Source organism: Mandrillus leucophaeus, unplaced genomic scaffold (genome assembly GCF_000951045.1).
Source record: "Mandrillus leucophaeus isolate KB7577 unplaced genomic scaffold, Mleu.le_1.0 Scaffold506, whole genome shotgun sequence".
Classification (NCBI taxonomy): Eukaryota; Metazoa; Chordata; class Mammalia; order Primates; family Cercopithecidae; genus Mandrillus; species Mandrillus leucophaeus.
The window spans coordinates 166,289-187,860 of record NW_012105431.1 but is presented as its reverse complement, the minus strand read 5'-3'; the positions used below and the strand labels follow the sequence as shown (position 1 = coordinate 187,860).

At 45.4% G+C, this 21,572-nt stretch overlaps 1 protein-coding gene across 1 annotated transcript in view; it reads right to left on the bottom strand.

Annotated features, from left to right (window-relative positions):
• The window catches only part of RNF216 (ring finger protein 216), a 157,948-nt gene that overhangs the window by 23,953 nt on the left and 112,423 nt on the right, over positions 1-21,572 (bottom strand). Inside the window, exons 13-14 of the mRNA XM_011996248.1 lie at positions 14,112-14,209; positions 4,142-4,364 (exon numbers count right to left, since the gene is read on the bottom strand). Of these exons, the coding sequence (XP_011851638.1) occupies positions 4,142-4,364; positions 14,112-14,209 (321 nt within the window). The remainder of the gene's footprint in view (positions 1-4,141; positions 4,365-14,111; positions 14,210-21,572) is intronic.

Sequence of the window (21,572 nt, the reverse complement as noted above, 5' to 3'; positions counted from 1 at the left end):
TTTTTTTTTTTTTTTTGGAGACAGGGTCTTGCTCTGTCACCCAGGCTGCAGTGCAGTGGCACGAACATGGCTCACTGCAGCCTTGACCTCCCAGGCTCAAATGATCCTCCTGCCTCGGCCTCCCAAGTAGCTATGACAACAGGCGAGCACCACCAAATCTGGCTAATTTTTGATATTTTGTAAAGACAGGGGTCTCACTATGTTGCCCCGGCTATTCTTAAACTCCAGGATGCAAGTGATACTCTTGCCTCGGCCTCCCAAAGCACTGGGATTACAGACATGAGCCACTGCACCTGGCCAGCAAGCAGCTTTTTTCCCTACTTATAATTCTTTTTTTAAACTTCCTCTGTCCATTTTTGAGTTGAGGTGAATAGACCATAGGGAGACTCCTCAGTATAACATCTTCCTCCACAGACATTCTGGCTGGGTCTGTAATGGCTACTACTTCCCATCTTGCTTGCAGTTGGGGAAGCATGTCATTAAGTTCTGGCTGATAGGACTGAAGAAGTAGTGACCTGTTGCAGCTTCTGGAAGCCTAACATTACTTAAGAGATAGGTAAGTAGTCTCTTTAGCCTTACTCCACCCCTTTGCTGCTTGCAATGTGGATTTATCAGCCAGAGCTCCTTTTTAGACAATGACCACATGTGATCTAGGGGTGGCAGAATAGAATGCTGGAAGCAACTGGATCCTAGGTAAGAGGTGCTAGACCGTCCCTGAGCTGTTCACCTCTGTACTTACACACAGAGGAAAAAGACACTTCTGTTTTTCTTTTTTTTTGAGATCCCAAAGTGCTGGGATTACAGGCATGAGCCACTACACGCGGCCCCACTTTTTTTTTTTTTGACAGAGAGTCTCACACTGTCACCCAGGCTGGAGTATAGTGGCGCAATCTCAGCTCATTGCAATCTGTGCCTCCTGGGTTCAAGCAATTCTGTCTCAGCCTCCTGAGTAGCTGGTATTACAGGTGTGCAGCACCATGCCCGGCTAATTTTTACATTTTTAGTAGAGACAGGTTTCACCATATTGGTCAGGCTGATCTCGAACTCCTAACCTCAGGTGATCCACCCGCCTCGGCTTCCCAAAGTGCTGGGATTACAGGCATGAGACACTGTGCCTAGCTTTAATTTTTTTGTTTTAAATGAAATGGGGTCTCGCTATGTTAACCAGGCTTGTCTTGAATTCCTGGGCTCCCGCGATCTGCCCACCTTGGCCTCCAAAAGTGTTGGCATCATAGGCATGAGCCACTGTGCCTGACCCTTTCCCCCAGTTTTTCATGTATCCCTAATCTTTGTTTATGATGTCATTTGCCAGTGAGAATTTATGGTTTTTTAGTCTGGCCTTGATGTAATGCTTCTCTTGATGTAATGCAAGAAACCTTCTCTTCTCCAAGATTACAGAAGCCATTCCCTTCATGCTGCCCTCTCTCTCTCCATGTAGCAGCTAGAGTGACCTTGGAAACATAGCCCCCTACAATGCCCTGAAATGGCTCTAATCACACTCCAGACCTGAGGCCCGCCTCTGGGCCAACGGCTGTCACGTCCCTGTGGCTCTCCACCTACAAACCTCACCTGCTTTCTTTCTGATCCCCAAAAAGGCCCTATGTGTTTGATTTCCTTGCCAGCCTTGCTCCTCCTCTAGGTTGCACTGCAAATTACTCTGGCCTCCATCTATTTAAAAGCTGGCCTCCCTCCTCCCACCCGACCATTCTCTACTGCATCACCTGTTCTTCTGACATGGCATTAAATACTCCACAGATTCTTGTAGATTGTATTAGACCTTAAACCCAATGAGGACAGGGGCTTTCTGTTCAGACTAATTCTGGCAACACTGCACAATTAAGAATTAACAGATAAAGGCTAGGCACAGTAATCCCAGCACTTTGGGAGGCCGAGGCAGGTGGGTCACGAGGTCAGGAGTTTAAGACCAGCCTGGCCAACATGGTGAAACCCTGTCATTACTAAAAATACAAAAATTATCTGGGCGTGGTGGTGTGTGCCTGCAATCCCAGCTACTCAGGAGGCTGAGGCAGGAGAATCACTTGAACCCAGGAGGTGGAGGCTGCAGTGAGCCAAGATCGTGCCACTGCACTACAGCCTGGGTGACAGAGCAAGACATGGTCTCAAAAAAAAAAAGGAATTAACAGATAAATACACCTATATAATTTCTCCAATGATTTTGAATGGCATTTAAAAAAATCACACATTAATTTCTGTTTCTGGTCTCTATCTTGTCCCTTTGATCTATTTGCCTATTATTATGTTCACCTATGTGTATTAATAGCTTTACAGTAAAAAGTAGTTTCATTTTCAAAATAAGTCAGTTTTTAAAAATCCTACTGAATTTAGATGTGAATTGCATTAAATTTCTAGGTAACTTTGGATAGAGGTGATCTCTCTGTAATACTGAATGTTTTCTTAGAGGACAGGAATGTTTCTCCACTAAACACTACCGAGGCTCCCTTCACTCTTCCCAGTGAAAGCTGAGAAGTGCCATGTGTCACCAGGCCTGCCTCCTAGTGGCCTTGGTCCACTCGCTCCAGGTCAGCAGGGAGCTCACTGTCACATGCAATCGCCTTTTGGTAAAGATGTCTTCTTGCATTATGACATTATTCTGACCAGGTGTGGTGGCTCATGCCTGTAATCCCAGCACTTTGGGAGGCCGAGGCAGGTAGATCATCTGAGTTCTGGAGTTCGAGACCAGTCTGGCCAACACGGTGAAACCCCATCTCTACTGAAAATACAAAAATTAGCCAGGTGTCGTGGCATGTGCCTGTAGTCCCAGCTACTTGGGAGGTTGAGGCAAGAGAATCAGGAAGCATTTGAACCCGGGAGGTGGAGGCTGCAGTGAGCTGAGATCACACCATTGCACTCCAGCCTAGGTGACAGAGCAAGACTCTGTCTCAACAACAACAACAACAAAAATCGTTATTCTTATAGATCAGCTTTGAACAGTGCTTGTGCTTGTTTTTAGTTTAAAATAATTTTAAGAATTGATATATTTTTTTTTGAGACAGACTCTTGCTGTTGCCCAGGCTGCAGCGCAGTGGCATGATCTTGGCTCACTGCGAGCTCTACCTCCCCAGTTAAAGTGATTCTCGTGCCTCAGTCTTGTGAGTAGCTGAGATTACAGGGGCGTGCCACCATGCTTGGCTAATTTTTGTATTTTTAGTAGAGACAGGGCTTTGCCATGTTGGTCAGGCTGGTCTCGAACTCCGACATTAGGTGATCCACCCACCTCGGCCTCCCTAAAGTGCTGAGATTACAGACGCGAGTTACTGCGCCCAGCCAAGTTTTCCTTTCTTTACATATAAAACACTTATAAATAAAGTACTTAGAACAGTGTCTGACACATGGTAGGTGCCCAATAAACATTAGCTATGACTGTCTCCAGTATCTACTATACCTTTTACTCTCTTAGCTAAGTGCACTGACAAGCAGTTTCAGAACATAGGATTGCTGATTGATAATGTTATACTTGACTTTATTTTACTACTAAATGTATGCTAACATCTGTATTGAAATTTGGAGTCTAAAAATATTATTAAGGAATCATCTTTGTAATACTGTATTTTTAAAGCTTAAATCAAGAAGAAATATTTGATTTCTTAAATGTCTTTTCACCATCTACAGATACCATATAATGATTTACGTTAATAGAGGTTGTTAATATTAAACCATCATTGCATTTCTGGAACAAACTCACTTGGTCATGCTTTCTATTTGCTAATATTTTATTTAGATAATTTAAACTCTAGATTATATGTAAATCTCATAAGAACATCTATAGTTTTATTTGTTAGGGCTATCTCCATCAGGCTTTGGAATCAGTGTTATGCTGGCTTTGAACAGATACATGTATAAGTTTCCTTACTTTGCTCTGGAATATTTCAGAGGGCATAGAATAATTTTATTTCCTGAAGAATTAAAAGAATTTGCCTACAAAACTGTTAGGGCCTGCTACTTTGAGCAGCATGAGTAGCAGCTGATACTTTCTCAAATTTTTTCTTTGGTTATCAGTCTATGTAATTTCCTATATTCTTTTCCTAAGTCAAATTTTGTTACGTATATTCAAAATACTTGTCATAAAAATATATTTCTATTTTCTCCCTATAAAGCAATAGCCAGCCATGTGTCTACTTACAGTGGGATCGGTCCAGAGAGAGCACCTTGAACACTCTTGGCAAGGGGCTCCTGGGGAGCGGGGATGTTGGCAGAAATGGTCATATCCATTGATAGAAACTCGACAGAGGTAGCACATCTGGGCACCACAGCGGCAAGACATGCGGTTGCAGCCTTCAGATTTGATGAGGCCAGTCCCACACTTGTGGCATTTTCTAATGCGGGCAGCAGTCATTTTTTCTTCACTGAAATAAGAAAATATAATTTGGAGCTGGGAGGGACAACGAGGAGGAAAAAAATATGGCCATTAAACATTTATTTATTTCCACATAAAATGATCACTTACGGTTTTTTGTGACATTAAGCAGTGAAAAGAGCCTAGGTTTTGGAGTCTCAGAACTGCTTCAAAGTTTTAATTCTATGATCTTTGGTAAATTATTCACCTGCATGGAGACTCAGTTTCCTCATTTTTAAACTGTGAAAACACAACTTTCTCATGGTGTTTTGAGGATTACAGACGAAATATAAAGCACCCTGGCACAGTGCCTAGTAATTGGCATTTAGAAAAGGACTGCCCTATTTGTTATAGGAATCCCTGTAGGCTTAAAATGGAGAGAAAAGGCTGAGCATGGTGGTGCACGCTCCATTCCGGTGTAATCCCAGAACTTTGAGAGGCCAAAGCAGGAAGATCGTTTGAGCTCACGAGTTTGACACCAGCCTGACCAACATGGTGAAACCCTGTCTCTACTAAAAATACAAAAATTAGCCAGGTGTGGTGGTGCACACCTGTAATCCCAGCTACTTGAGAGGTTGAGGCAGGAGAATTGCTTAAACCTGGGAGGTGAAGGCCGCAGTGAAGTGAGACCGCGTCACCACTGCATCCCAGCTTGTGTAACAGAGCGAGACTCCATCTCAAAAAAAAACCAAAAAAACACACAAAAAAACCACACACACACACACACACACACACACACACACACACACAGTCAAGGAGACAAAATTTAGATAAAGTGCATTTAGTACTATTACCTTAATGAGTCACCTTAGTAGTACATCTGTTTATGATTTTAGTTACTCAGCAACTGTGAAGACACTACTCAATGTTCTATGACTCAAGGTTCTACCTTTTTTTTTTTTTTTGGGATGGAGTCTTGCTCTGTTGCCTAGCCTGGGGTGCAGTGGCTCCATCTCAGCTCACTGCAACCTCTGCCTCCCCGGGTTCAAGAGATTCTCCCACCTCGGTGTCCCGAGTAGCTGGGATTACAGGCACCCACCACCATGCCCGGCTAATTTTTTTTTATTTTTAGTAGAAATGGGGTTTCACCATGTTGGCCAGGCTGGTCTGGAACTCTCGACCTCAGGTGATCCACCTGCCTTGGCCTCCCAAAGTGCTGGGATTACAGGCGTGAGCCACTGTGTCTGGTCGATTTAAAAAATTTTTTTTTGAGACTCACTGCAACCTCCATCTCCTGGGTTCAAGCAATTCTCATGCCTCAGCTTCCCAAGTAGCTGGGATCACAGGTGTGTGCCACCACACCACCACACCTGGCTAATTTAATGCCCGGCTAATTTTTGTATTTTTAGTAGAGATGAGGTTTCACCATGTTGGCCACGCTGGTCTCAAACTCCTGACCTCAAGTGATCTGCCTGCTTCGGCCTCCCAAAGTGCTGAGATTATAAGTGTGAGCCACTGCGCCCGGCTAGACTCAAAGTTCTAATGAAAAACTTTTCAATTTGAAAAGCTATGTGCCCAAACACAACTGCAATTTTCTACAGCACAAACCTCCTTTGTAAGAGCACCCTGAGACTGAGGTGTGGCTTTAAGTTGTGGCACTCCAGCTGTCTGGGGCTGGCTGACTTTCCCTGGGAAGCTGCTCAGGGAGAGAAGAGGCTGTAAAAAATTAAGGTTACAGTCTTTTCACGAAGGCTTGGAAAGACGGTCTACTTGCTTGCTCATCCTGGCACTGACATGTAATGAGTATGGAGGGAGAAGAAAAGGCTCCCCTAAAATGGACAGACGAATACATAAAGCATGCCTGCAACTCAACATTGCTGAAATGTTCAAACAGCTATTCAACACTGCACATCTACTCAAGTCCTTTGCTTCTGCATTTGTAAGTGTACTACTGGATAGGGCCAGAATGGAGTGTTGTTATGGGATGTGGTGACTACCTAGCCAGTAATATAAAAGTGAACAGTGAAACGGGGGAAAAATCATGGTTGATTCCTTCAGAGAAAAGGTGGTTTGGCAACTAGATTCTCAATCAGGCAGGAAACAGCCTCGCAGGATGTGCTCCTGGGGCAGGACAGGAAGAGAAGCCGGGGCTGTGACTGTGGTTGCTGACCTTGCGCTCACACAGGAAGGCTCAGGGCCTCTACGCAGTCAGCGACAGCCTGCACTCCTGTAGTTATCTGCGCTCACCAGCAGCCAGCGTGTGGGTAACTCCTCTCTGGGAGCCGTGCCCTTCAGATCTTAGCCCATCCCCTTTGTGAGTGTGAGGATGCATGTGTGTATTTATTGTTTTGTTGTGGTAAAATGCACATAAAATTGACTGTTTAAACCATTCTAACATATGCAATTCAGGGATATTTTGAGTATTCACGATGTTATACAATCAATATCACCACCTAGTTCCAAGAGACTTTTAAAACCCCAAAAGGAAACCCTGTACCCATTAAGCAGGCATTCCCCATTCCTCCCCGCCCTGCAGCCCACAACTTGCTTTTGGGCTCTATAGATTGCCATTCTGAGGCTAGGCGAATGCCCATATACCTCTGATATTTCATAGGAATGGAAATCATATATATGCTTTTGTGCCTGTCTTCTTTCACTTAGCGTGTATGAATGTATCACATTTGTTTATTCATCAGTTGATGGATTATTTTTGCTTTTTGGCTATTGTGAATTGTGGTTAAATGAACATTCTTGCACAAATTTTGTATGGACACTTGTTTTCACTCAAGTTGGGTGAGTACCTGAGAGTGGAACTGCTGGATCACGTGGTAATTCTATGTTTAACTTATTGGGGAAAGCCAACTGTTAACTATGGTGGCTGTACTATTTTCTACTACCACCTCAATGTACACTGGTGTCACTTCTTCTATATCCATGTCAACATTTGTTTTTTTCCACTGTTTTCATTATAGTCATCCTAATAGGTGTGAAGTGTTATCTTACCATAGTTCGATTTGTATTTTCGTAATGACTAATGACGTTCAGCATGCTTTCATGTGTTTGTTGGTCATTCGTACATCTTTTTGGATAAATACCAATTCACATTGTTTGCCCATGTTTTTTTTGAGACAGAGTCTTACTTTGTCATCCAGGCTGGAGTTCAGTAGTATAGTCTCAGCTCACTGCAACTTCTGCCACCTGGGCTCCAGTGATTTCCCACCTCAGCCTCCTGAGTAGCTGGGAATATAGGTTAACGCCACCATGCTGTTATTTTTAAATTTTTTGTACAGACTGGGTTTCACCATGTTGTCTAGGCTGGTCTTAAACTCCTGGGTTTAAGCTATCTGCTTGACCTTGGCTTCTCAAAGTGTTGGGATTACATGCGTGAGCCACTGTGCCTAGCTGTTTGCCTATTTTCTTTTCTTTTTTTTTTTTTTTGAGACGGAGTCTTGCTCTGTTGCCCAGGCTAGAGTGTAGTGGCGTGATCTCAGCTCACTGCAACCTCCATTTCCCAGGTTTAAGCGATTCTCCAGCCTCAGCCTCCCGAGTAGCTGGAACTACAGGTGTGTGCCACTATGCCTGGCTAATTTTTGTATTTTTAGTAGAGACGGGGTTTCACCATGTTGGCCAGGCTGGTCTGGAACTCCTGGGCTCAAGTGATTTGCCCGCCTCAGCCTCCCAAAGTACTGGGATTACAGGCATGAGCCACCGCGCCCGGCCTGTTTGCCTATTTTCTGATTGGGTCATCCCCTTATTGCTTTCAAGATTTTCTTTTCTTTTTTTTTTTTTTTTGAGACGGAGTCTCGCTCTGTCGCCCAGGGTGGAGTGCAGTGGCCGGATCTCAGCTCACTGCAAGCTCCGCCTCCGGGGTTTACGCCATTCTCCTGCCTCAGCCTCCCGAATAGCTGGGACTACAGGCGCCCGCCACCTCGCCCGGCTAGTTTTTTGTATTTTTTAGTACAGACGGGGTTTCACTGTGTCAGCCAAGATGGTCTCGATCTCCCGACCTCGTGATGCGCCCGTCTCGGCCTCCCAAAGTGCTGGGATTACAGGCTTGAGCCACCGCGCCCGGCCTGCTTTCAAGATTTTCTATGTGTCTTTGGCTTTGAACAGTTTGACTCTGATGTATCGTGGTGTGGACTTCTTTTGAGTTCATCCTACTTGGAATTCATTCAGCTTCTTGGATGTATAGATTCTTGTTCTTCATCAGATTTGGGAAGTTTTCAGCCATTATTTCTTCAATATTCTTTCTGTTCATTTTGCTTTCTGTTCTCCTTTGGGCTTCCCCTTAATGTGAATATTGGTACATCTGATGAAGTTCTATAGGTCCCTTAGGCTCTATTCACTTTTCTTCATTCATTTTTCTTTCTGCTCCTCCTCCAATTGTATAATTTCAACAGCTGTATCTTCAAGATCTCTGATTCTTCGGCCTGCTCAAATCTGCTTCTGAATTCCTCTAATGGAATTCAGTTCAGCTATTGTAATTTTGGGGTACAATATTTGTTGGTTTCTTAATTTCTTTCTTTCTTTTTTTTGAGATGGAGTCTTGCTCTGTCGCCAGGCTTGTGTGCAGTGGCGCAATCTCAGCTCACCGCAACCTCCACCTCCCAGGTTCAAACGATTCTTCTGCCTCAGCCTCCCAAGTAGCTGGGACTATAGGCATCCACCACCACACCCAGCTAACTTTTGTGTTTTCAGTAGAGACGGGTTTCACCATGGTGGCCAGGTTGGTCTTGAACTCCTGACCTCAAGTGATCCGCCCATCTCGGCCTCCCAAAGTGCTGGGATTATAGGCGTGAGCCACTGCGCCTGGCCAGTTTCTTAATTTCTATCTATACTCTCTACTTGTTCATACACTGTGCTCCTGGTTTCCTTTAGTTCTTTGCTCATGGTTTCACCTGGCTTTCTGAGCATATTTAAGACAGTTGATTCAAAGCATTTGTCTAGTACACCCAATGTGTCCTCAGAGATGGTTTCTATCAACTACTTTTTTCCCTGTGAATGGGCCATACTTTCCTGTTTGCTTTATAAATTATTGTTGAGAACTGGATATTTTGAATATTATACTATGAGAAGAGCCTAGAAATCAGGTTGCTTTTTGTAAGGTTTGTGATTGTTTAGTGACTTTTAAAAGTTATTTTTGTAAATTAGCCAAGCATGGTGGTACATGCTTATAATCCCAGCTACTCGGGAGGCTGAGGCATGAGAATTGCTTGAGGCCAGAGGCGGAGGTTGCAGCGAGCTGAGATCTCATCACTGCCACTGCACTGCAGCCTGGGTGACAGGGTGAGACTCCATCTCAAAAGAAAAAAAATAAAAATAAAAATAAAAAGCGGGGCCAGGCGTGGCGGCTCACGTCTGTAATCCCAGCACTTTGGGAGGCAGAGGAGGGTAGATCATGAGGTCTGAAGATCGAGACCATCCTGGCTACCATGGTGAAACCCCATCTCTACTAAAACTGCAAAAAATTAGTCGGGTATGGTGGCACACATGGCACATATCTGTAGTCCCAGCTACTCGGAAGGCTGAGGCATGAACCTGGGAGGTGGAGCTTGCAGTGAGCCGAGACAGCGCCACTGCACTCCAGCCTGGGTGACAGAGCAAGACTTCATCTCAAAAAGACAAGGAGATACCATTTCATATACACTAGGAACCTGGGCAACAGAGAAAAACACTAAAAAAAAAAAAAAAAAAAAAAAAAGAAAGAAAACGCAGGGGACAGAAGAACAAGTTAAGTAATACCATGGGAAACCAGCCAACTCTAGAAGACATTCTACAGGCCAATTATCCTTACTTTTTTCAGTAAGTGAATGGCATAACACAGTGTGTCAGGAAGAGAGAGTATCCTCATTAAAAGAGACTTAAGAGAAATAATTATCAAATGCAATGAATCTCGTTTGATCCTAACCTGAACAAACTAACTGCAGTACACATGTAAAGCTAATTTGAGATAATTAGCAGAACTGTGAAATTAGTACGAGATATCAAAGACTTAAAATTTTAATTTTAGTATTATTAGTGGTCATAAAGGTAAGCGCTATAGAAGAAAAATTTTTATGGGAGAAATGACATGCTGTCAGGGATTTGGATTTGCTTGAAAGTACTATAGCAGTTTAAAAATAAGAAACGGACGGCCGGGCAGGCGCGGTGGCTCACACCTGTAATCCCAGCACTTTGGGAGGCTGAGGCGGTGGGATCACTTGAGGTCAGGAATCGAGACCAGCCTGGCCAACCATGGCCAACAAGGTAAAACCCTGTCTCTACTAAAAATTCAAAAATCAGCTGGGCGTGGTGGCAGGCGCCTGTAATCCCAGCTACTCGGGAGGCTGAGGCAGGAGAATCGCTTGACCCGGGAGGCGGAGGTCACAGTGAGCCAAGGCACTCCAACCTAGTTGACAGAGGGAGACTCTGTCTAAAAAAAAAAGAAGAAAAGAAAGAAAGAGAGGGATGGAGGATCACTCAAGCTTGGGGGGTCAAGGCTGAGGTGAGCTGTGATTGTGCCAATGCATTCCAGCCTGAATGACAGAATAAGACTCTGTCTCAACAGGGGAAAAAAAAGTTCTGACATTTGGCAGGACTCTGTGGCTCTTTGGTCCCAGTGGGACTGTAATGATAAGGCAAGTTGAAGCCCCTGGAACACCCTCTCTCTAAAGAAAACATACCACCAGATTCCTTTGGGCATCTTCAAGACTAGCACCACCATCAAAGACTTGTAAGATGCAGAGGCGATGATTCTCTCATGTCTCTTTTTACTTTTCATTTGGCTTGTACAGAAGAATGGCTCTTGGAGGACAGTGTACTCTAAGCCTCAAAAGATGCTGACTAGATGTGGCTGCTGTTCCAGATGTTGTTTCTCACCAGAACAAACAAACAGCCCTGGCAACTGGTATGCTGTGACTGATTTGGAAAATGCTTTTCCTGTCTGTTCAATAATCAGAGAACACCAGCAGCCAGTGAGGACCTTGATTATCTATCATCCAATAGGATAACACACTGTTCTAACACCTGAACGACACATGCAGATAGAACCTGGTGAACAGGAAGTAGCAAGTATGGTAGGATGTATTAATATGCTACATGAATGCCAGAAGGTGAGAGAGATATCCCTTGAATGTAGGAATGTGTAATCCCTATGAAGTTCTGGTGGTCTGGAGGTCAGGCATGTGTATCATGATATCCCTTCCAAAGCTAGACTCATGATAGAAGCATCCTCTATCACTAAGGAAGAAGCCCAACATTTGGGAGGCTGTTTGTGATTTTTGGAATCAACATATATCACATTTGGATGTTCTGCTCTTATCCACTTACTGCTGATTTAAAAGGCTGCCAGGTTTAAATAGGACCCAGTGATGGGCTATGTGTGGCAGACCAATATGCTGAGTGGGACCCAGTGACAGGAATGGACAGGACACTTAGAATGAAGGCTGTGCGTTGTAAGTGATTCTCCTTCCAAGAAACATCTCACAGCCTGCTATTGAGTCCTGGAGCAGTTCAGATGCCTGACCACAGGGCTGCATTCCTTCCTGGAGACCTGAGGAGAAAGTATCTTTGCTGCTCATTTGGGTTGTTTGCAGAATTCAGTCGTTTGTAGAATTCAGTTGAGGTGGTAGGACCAGGGTCCTACAGGGTTGGTGGCTCACGCCTGTGAGCTGGGTTGGTGGCTGTCAGCTGAGGGTTGTTCCCAACTTCTATAGGCTGCCTCAATCCTTGGCTCATGGCCACCTTCATCTATCTTCAAAGCCAGTAACGGTGGGCGGTCAAGTCCTTCTTACGCTTATCTGACTCTTCATCCCATACTAAGGGCTCTCTGCTTTTAAGGATTTGTAATTAGACTGGGTCTACTCGGATAATCCAGGTAACCTCCCCATCTCAAGGTCCTTAACGGTACAACCAAGGGCAAATCACATGGGCTCAGTTGCCTCATCTGTAAGAGAAGGATAATGGTATCCACCTGTGCTGCATACTTGGGAAACTGCCCAAATTGCCATTGCCCACTTCATTTTCTGAGTACCAAACTCCTTCCATATCCATTATATTTAAACTGGACATAAAGTCACCCAACTACAGGCTATATATGGTGCCTGCCTTGCCCATGTGATAATCTAGACCAATGTGGTACGAGCCGAAGTGAGATATACGTATGTAATTACTGTATCACTCACAACATCAAGAAAAGCTGCCTACTTGGCAACTTACCTATTTCCCACTTTCTTTAGGTTTGAGTGTAAATGTGGCCACAATCTAGTTATAATCATGCAGATGAGAACACCACCCTCAGGGAAGGGTAAAGCAGTTAGACAATCTCTCTCTTTTTTTCTTTTTTGAGATAGAGTTTCCCTCTGTCGCCCAGGCTGGAGAGCAGAGGTGCGATCTTGGCTCACTGCAACCTCTGCCTCCCCGGTTCAAGCAATTCTCTTGCCTCAGCCTTCCGAGTAGCTGGGACTACAAGTGCGTGCCTACCACTTCTGGATAATTTTACTTTTTTATTTTTTGTAGAGATGAGGTTTTGTCATGTTGCCCAGGCTGGTCTCAAATTCGTGAGCTCAAGCGATCCGCCTGCTTGGCCTCCCAAAATGCCAGGATTACAGGCCTGAGCTACCACGCCTGGCTGTGAGACAATCTCTGAATAACATCAGGAGACAGATATGCACCCTCAGCTGCGTGGCAAGTCTAGATTGTTATGAGAGAGAGAAAGAGATTTCAGTAGTACTTTAGTCATTGCATTTTTTTTTTTTTTTTTTTGAGACAGAGTCTCACTCTGTTGCCAGGCTGGAGTGCAGTAGCACGATCTTGGCTCACTGTAACCTCCACCTCCTGGGTTCAAGTAATTCTCCTGCCTCAGCCTTCCGAGTAGCTGGGATTACAGGCAAGTGCCACCACTCAGCTAATTTTTGTACTTTTTTTTTTTTTTTCTCTTGAGACAGAGTCTCGCTCTGTCACCCAGGCTGGAGTGCAGTAGCAGATCTCAGCTCACTGCAAGCTCCGCCTCCTGGGTTCACGCCATTCTCCTGCCTCAGCCTCCCGAGTAGCTGGGACTACAGGCGCCCGCCACCTCGCCCGGCTAGTTTTTTTGTATTTTTGTAGTAGAGACGGGGTTTCACCTGTCTCTTATACACATCTAGATGTGTATAAGAGACAGTCCTGACCTCGTGATCCGCCCGTCTCGGCCTCCCAAAGTGCTGGGATTACAGGCTTGAGCCACCGCGCCTGGCCTAATTTTTGTACTTTTAGTAGAGATGGGGTTTCGCCATGTTGGCCAGGATGGTCTCGATCTCCTGACCTTGTGATCCACCAGCCTCGGCCTCCCAAAGTGCTGGGATTACAGGCGTGAGCCACAGCACCCGGCCTGCATTTTAATAAGTGAGTATCTGTAACGTGCTCAGCCACGTAGAGAGGACTATACAAGTAATGGTTATTATTAGCATAGGTGTATCATTTTGTATTCTGGAGGTGGGCAATTCTACTTAGGTCTCAGACCAACAGTATCCTGTAACACAGACATAAGCAACATCAGTGCAGTCTAAGCTAATTAAAACATGCTACTCGCTTATTTAGAAAATAAGGAAAAGGGGGACCATCGTTTATTGAACTCACATGTGCCAGGCATTTATATGTTAATTTGTCTACTGAAATAACTCCATGAGGCTGCAGAGATGAGGAAGCAGAGGCTCAGGGGTTAGGTCACTTCCCCAAGATCACTCCAGACTCGGGTGGCTCAAGCGTGTTCTTCCCACAATAGTGTGCCCTCTCTGCCAAAAAGCAGGTTAATGGGGAAGTTGAGAATCAGCCCATAGCCCCTCTGAATTCTGTTACTCACATAGAGGTACGGTACTTGATGTCATCTTTTTCAGCCAGCTCTTCACAGGTGAGGCCATTATGTTCTTTCCAGAGTCCCTGACACTTCCTACAGGTTTCCTGGGGATAAAGGACAGACACAAAGACAACTCCTGGTGAGTGGACACCACAGAAGTTCCTGTTCAACAAAAGGGATATGAAATGAGCTTTACTTGGCTTGAATTATCTCAGGATGCCTCTCCTTTTCAGGGGGGATACTTCTAAAGACAACTTTTAATAGAAGAGGTAAGAGGTGGCAGGGCCAGGTGACTCACGTCTGTAGTACCAGCACTTTGGGAGGCTGTGGCAGGTCAGGAGTTTGAGACCAGCCTGGGCAACACAGTGAGACCCTGTCCCTTAAAAAAAGAGAAAGAGTTGGGGAAGGTGAGGGGAGTGGTAAGAATCATTAGAAGGATGCACAAGGAAAAATTTCTCTCCCTAGATCAAAAGGAAGTGTTGCTCCCATCACCTAATTTGCATAAGGCTTTTTCTAAAATGCTCTGGGCCATGTGAAAAAACCAAAGGAGACGGATCTTGGGCAATCGTTGGTTTTTAAAACACAGTAGCACGAGCTGCTTGGAAGGGCCTGTCTGGATCTTGTTAATCTCTGCAAAATCCTTGTGCCCACATGCTGGCATCCAAAATGCGCTTCTACTGGATTGAAGAATGGCCTACTTCAGTTCATCAGGGGCTCCTAAGGGAGACTTTCCTCCGCTGCCCATCGCTCATCAGCATGGATGTCACACTTAAAAGTTTCACTTCAGACTGGGCACGGTGGCTCATGCCTGTAATCCCAGCACTTTAGGAGTCTGAAGTGGGCAGATCACGAGGTCAGGAGATTGAGACCATCCTGGCTAACTGAAATCCCATTTCTGCTAAAAATAAAAAATAAATAAATAAATAAAAAAATTAGCTGGGCTTGGTGGCGGGTACCTGTAGTCCCAGATACTCGGGAGGCTGAGGCAGGAGAATGGTGTGAACCCGGGAGACGGAGCTTGCAGTGAGCTGAGATAGCGCCACTGCCCTCCAGCCTGGGCAAAAGAGTCTCCGTCTCAAAAAAAAAAAAAAAGTTTCACTTCATATATAAACATGCATGCTAAATAATCACCACCTTTATTCTAGGATCCTTTATAGTTTATAAAATGCTTTCATATGTCCAGAAACTATCCCACATCAATAAGAATAATTTAAAGAAATGTTAATCCAATGATCACAGGCGAAAGCCGAAATTATAACACTAATAAGTTATAGTGACAGTGCTGTCAGTTAGTCTGGGGAGACAGTGAAGGCTCGAGGAAGTGAAGCCTGAGATCCAAAAGACGAGTTAACAACAATTAGATGGGGCAGCGAAAAGAGATCAACACTCCAGACAATGGACAGCAAGAGAAGACTCTGGCAGGCAAAGCCGGACATGTTCAGTTCCTATGGCTGGACTGCAGACAGTGAGAACGGCCCTGGAGGCCTGCAAGCACCTGACCAGGCAAGGCCTTGAAGGGCATGAGGAGCAGTTTGTTCTTTATCCTAAGAGCACTAGGAAGCCACCAAAAGGTGCCAAGTATGGAAGTAACAGAATCAGGTATATCTTTTTAAAAAAATCATTCTGGGTGGAAAACACTGGAGGGAGGAAAGAGTGAACGTGCAAAAGACAGGAGCTAGTAAAGCCACTCGGGAAAGAGGCCACCAATGCCCAGACCAGGGTGGTGGGCAAGGACAGGAAGACAAGGGGACTGACTTGAGAGCAAGGAAGGAAGTACGACTGGCGGGTGTGGAGACGAGCTGCTGTGCCTGGCCCTTTTGTACATTCTGAATTTTATACTATATGTGTACTATCTAATAAAAAGAATTTAAAAAGGGAGACAAATGGAACAGACTGCTGAGGGAGCTCAGAACCTGATCCTTTTGGTGGGATGTCGTAAAAAGGCTCAATCAGGCTGGGCACAGTGGCTCACGCCTATAATCCCACACTTTGGGACGCCAAGGTAGGCAAATCATTTGAGGCGAGAATTTCGAGACCAGCCTAGCCAACATGGCGAAACCCCATCTCTACTAAAAATACAAAAATTAGCCAGGCGTGGTGGCTGGTGACTGTAATCCCAGCTACTTGGGAGGCTGAGGCAGGAGAATTGCTTGAACCCAGGAGGCAGAGGTTGCAGTGAGCTGAGATTGCGCCATTGCACTTTAGTCTGGGCAACAGAGCCAGACTCCATCTCAAAAAAAAAAAAAAAAAAAAAAAAGGCTCAATCAATGGGCTGGGGTGGGTGGGGCAGAGAGGAACTGAAGGGACATACTACATTTAAATGCCACTGTTTCCGAGGGATGCGGAAGTGCTCTGGTCCCCCACCTGCATCCCATTCAGTAAACAAAGGTGATACATATTAGTGTGCCTATTGCCCACCAAAACATACAGTAGCACAAACCCATTTTTCTAAGACCTTGTGCCTGACTATTGCAGGAAGCTGGAGGATAAACAACAGCTGGAGAATAGATGAGCTGATGTTTGGCTCCTAACCTCTAAAACAATGCCAACCCAGCCCCTTCCAGGAGTAACAGCTTGAAAACAATACATGGCATTTAGACAGTTTTTAGCATTCCTGGCAATTCCGTTATTAATTCATGGGTCTTCTTCATAAGGGAAGAAACCCCATTTTTGAAGTGAGGCACAGGCCCACAAGGGCAAAATGGCCTGGCCAAGCTGGAGCCAGGTGTGTGTGAGGGCCACTGTGAGGCCCTCTGCCTTGCTCACCCTCTACATCACAGTGCTTCTTCTGTAGGTGAACGTGTGGGTTTTCAGCCAGGGCGCTTCCTACTGAAGAGCCCAAGGGCCCCGGGAGAACATAGCTGAAACGTCTTTTGAAAAGACTACGTAGCACTTTGGGAGGCCGAGGCGGAGGGATCGCCTGAGGTCCGAAGTTCGAGACCAGCCTGGCCAACACGGGTGAAACCCTGTCTCTACTAAAAATACAAAAATTAGCCGGGCGTGGTGGCACATGCCTATAATCCCAGCTGAGGCAATCCCTGTGAGGCTGAGGCAGAATTCCTTGACGCAGGGAGGCAGAGGTTGCAGTGAGCAGAGATCGCACCACTGCACTCCAGCTTGGGCAACAGAGCAAGACTCTGTCTGAAAAAAAAAAAAAAAAAAAAAGACAAGACTATGTAGCTAGATACGAAACCTACAATTAAAATAAGGCAAGCAAATAGCAGGCTGCGGAGTTTAACACTTGGAGCTCTCTCTGTGTAGTGTCTTTAAAATGTACTCTCTCTTCTAAGAAGTATAAATTTTACTAAATTGTAGTTCCCTCCTCTCAGGCACAGATAGGCTTTGCTCCTAAACTCAACAAATGCTTACGCATATTAGGAAGAAATGCTCTTGAACGTTTTTTCTTTTCTTTTCTTTATTTTTTTTTGAGTCAGGGTCGCACTCTGTCACCCAGGCTGGAGTGAGATCTCGGCTCACTGCAACCTCCATGTCCTGGGCTCAAGCGATCTCCCACCTCAGCCTCCTGGGTAGCTGGGACTACCAGTGCTCATGCCTGTAATTCCAGCACTTTGGAAGGCTGAGGGGGGCGGATTACCTGAGGTCAGGAGTTCAAGACCAGCCTGGGCAACATGGTGAAACCTCGTCTCTACTAAAAATACGAAAATTAGCTGGGCATGGTGGCGGGTGTCTGTAATCCCAGCTACTCCGGAAGCTGAGACAGGAGAATTGCTTGAACCCAGGAGGTGGAGGTTGCAGTGAGCCGAGATTGTGCCACTACACTCCAGCCTGGGTGACAGAGCAAGATTCAGTCACAAACAAAAAAAGTGCTGGGATTATAGGCGTGAGCCACTGTGTCCAGCATCTTGCATGTTTAACATGATAACCACATTCTTCAATCTGTGGTTTACAAGAAAGCCCCAAAGGACCATTTTGGAAGGCAAAGTACACTTTGACAAGTAACCTCAAAACAAGAAGAACAGTGTATCGTGGCCATCGAGCGGGACCACACTTTCTATCACCTTATGCCTTTCCGATTGGTGGAAACCGCGGAGTTTACCATCATCCCAAATACAACAAGCAGGCAGGCAGCTCCCGCCCTCTCAGTGGGGAAGGAGCATGCATGTTGGGTAGTTTGTTAACAAACAGCCGCCAGGCCACGTTCTTCATGTCATCAGGGAGGTTGCTGTTTAAGTTTATGATGCCCTTTGGTCCTCAAAATACATTAAAGTGTTTTGACTGTTCATGAGGTCTTCACTTTACAACATAAACACTTCAGTCTTCCTTTATTCATTTTCTGCTGCCTGGATAATGATTAACGAATAAAGCAGAAGATTAAATTCAATTCCAGATGACCTTATCAGGGAGCTGAAATTTCTTCACATAAACACAGCTTTCTCAAGAACCAGTAGACAAATGTATCCGGCCATCACCTCCTCCAAGCCCAGCAAGTGATAATAATCTTGAGGCCTTTGGGTCTGTTGGTAAAGAATCCAAAAGAAAATCTGAGCCCACAAGCCAGTCACCGGGTTCTGTGTTTGTTTCCTTGCCTTCCTTGCAAAGCTACCTGGAAGGTGTCTGTCCCTGTGCGCGCTAGATTTCAGTTGCTGACTTCCATCCACCCTTGTCTCAGAAGCAGAATACAGTACAAACTGCTCCCTTACTTTTAAAATGGTTCCTCCAGTGAAACCTGTCAACTAACTCTCTAGGGGAGAGAAGTCACTGACATGCCACAGGGCATTAGGCTGTGGTCAATCCAGAAGTAGCTTCAGAAATTTCGGCCCTCTGTTCTGTCACCTCAAAAAATGGTGAGACTGGGCCGGGCACGGTGGCTCACGCCTGTAATCCCAGCACTTTGGGAGGCCGAGGCGGGTGGATCACCTAAGGTTGGGAGTTTGAGACCAGCCTGACCAACAGGGGAAACCCCATCTCTACTAAAAATACAAAATTAGCCAGGCATGGTGGTGCATGCCTGTAATCCCAGTTACTCAAGAGGCTGAGGCAGAAGAGCTTGAACCCAGGAGGCAGTGATTTCGGTGAGCTGAGATCACGCCATTGCACTCCAGCCTGGGCAACAAGAGTGACATTCTGTCTCAAAAAAACAAAACAAAACAAAACAAAACAACAATGGTGAGACTATAAATCCCCAGCACTCTTGAGGTAAAAGGCCCGGACACTTGACTATTCGCAAATGCTCAGCGAGGGACCACAGGACCATGGGCTTCCAGGCCATCTGTGTCTTCCAGTTGTCAAAGATTCTGGTCCTCCCCACCCATAGACCCAAATGACATACAGAAGGTCCAGAAAGACACTGATTTTAAGACGGAATCCCTTAAATCTCAGGGGTTTATGCTGGAACCCCTGAGAATCAATAAAGTTCAACAAAATCAAAGCTCAGGTAGATTCAGTAGACTTTCTTTCCTTTCACTAAGGGAATCCAAGAACCTCTAGTTTTCCTAAGTCAAGAATGCACATATGAGCCGAATAAGGCTTGGTCCTTGCCTTCAAGGAGTGCATTCTACCAACAGAGTTACATATTGGGGCAAATCAAGTACAGCATAATGGAAGTTCAGTGTAACGTGCATGCACACACGGCAGGGGAGCATGCATATGCATGCGGAGGAGAAAGAGGTGAGTCAGACAAGGATTCTTTGAGGAGCTGACATCTTCATGGGATTGACTACAGTAAATGCCATGAGTAATCAGAACCTCCATGCAACCAATAAAGTGCTTCTCCTACTGGGATCTACATCTTAGTGAAATGCTTTTCCAGCAATGAAAGCCATTAAAGCCAAGCATCTGAACCTCAGAACCAATGCTCAAACCAAACATTTCAACAATGAAACATCGTTCGATAGATTCCTATTTTAATAAGCACAGAAAGTTTTCATCTCATTAAATAAAATTATTTTGGGCCGGGCACAGTGGCTCACGCTTGTAGTCTTAGCACTCTGGGAAGCCGATGTGGGCAGATCACTTAAGTCCAGGAATTTGAGACCAGCCTGGGCAACACAGTGAGACCCCACCTCTACAAAAAATACAAAAATATATAGCTGGGTGTGGTGGTATGTGCCTGTAGTCTCAGCTACTTGGGAGGCTGAGGTGGGAGGATTTCTTGAGCCTGGGAGGTAGAGGCTGCAGTGAGCTATGATCACGCTATTGCAGTTCAGTCTGGGTGACAGAGACTGCCTAAAAAAAAAAAAATTTTTTTTACCTCACTTGAATAAAACAGTATATTTTAAAGTATGATTCATTATACCCCCCTCTTTTTTTTTTTTGAGACAGAATCTTGCTCTGTTGCCCAGACTGGAGTGCAGCGGCACCATCTTGGCTCACTGCAAGCTCCGCCTCCCAGGTTCACGCCATTCTCCTGCCTCAGCCTCCCGAGTAGCTGGGACTACAGGCGCCCGTCACCTCGCCCGGCTAGTTTTTTTGTATTTTTGTAGTAGAGACGGGGTTTCACCTGTCTCTTATACACATCTAGATGTGTATAAGAGACAGTCCTGACCTCGTGATCCGCCCGTCTCGGCCTCCCAAAGTGCTGGGATTACAGGCTTGAGCCACCGCGCCCGGCCTAAGCTGAGTCTTAAAGGAGGAGTCAGCTATGTATGGGTACAGAGGGAAGAGCAAGGGTGAAGGCTTCAGGGCAGGAGAGGGTCTGTCTCATGCTGAGAAAGTCAGTATGGCTGAAGCCCACTGGGGGAGAGCTGAGAATGGACCATGGTCACCCAGTAGGACTGAGGCTGTAAGGGAGGAGTTTGGAAAGCCAGGCTGATCAGGTGGGAAATGCAACCATCTGGTTGACATTTCAAAAGATTCTTATGGCTGCTATTGTTAAAGGGATGGTTTGCTGGGGTTGTAGGACCTTGCAGCACCTCCTTTCTAAACTAAGGCCAAGTAAATAACTTCGAGGGGAACAGGCTCAGAGTCTGGATTTGATTCTTGGTTAGATTTCCGCAACAGTCCTCCATAAATAAGGGCACAGCTTACTTCCTGAACCAAGGTGTGCCAACACCAAGCCTGGCAGGGGCAGGTAAGGCTGACCTGCAACGGGGCAACAGCAGCACACCTATATTTTTTTGTTAAGAATAAGAGAACCACATTTCCTGATACGGTTTCAGAAAGGGACTTTATTACTATTATTCTTAATATTTTAATTAATTAATTATTTTTTAGAGACAAGGTCTTGCTCTGTTGTCCAGGCTGGAGCGCAGTGGTGCTATTACGGCTCGCTATAACCTTGACCTCCTGGTTCTAGAGGCAATTCTCTTGCCTCTACCTTCCGAGTAGCGGGGACTACGATCACGTGGCACTACAGCTAAATTTTGTTATTTTATTTGTACAGACAGGTATTGCTATGTTTCCCAGGCTGGTCTCAAATTTCTGGGCCCAAGCGATCTGCCCACCATGGCCTCCCAAAGTATTGCCACAGAGCCACAGAGCCCGCCCTGTTTTAATTTTTTTTTTTTT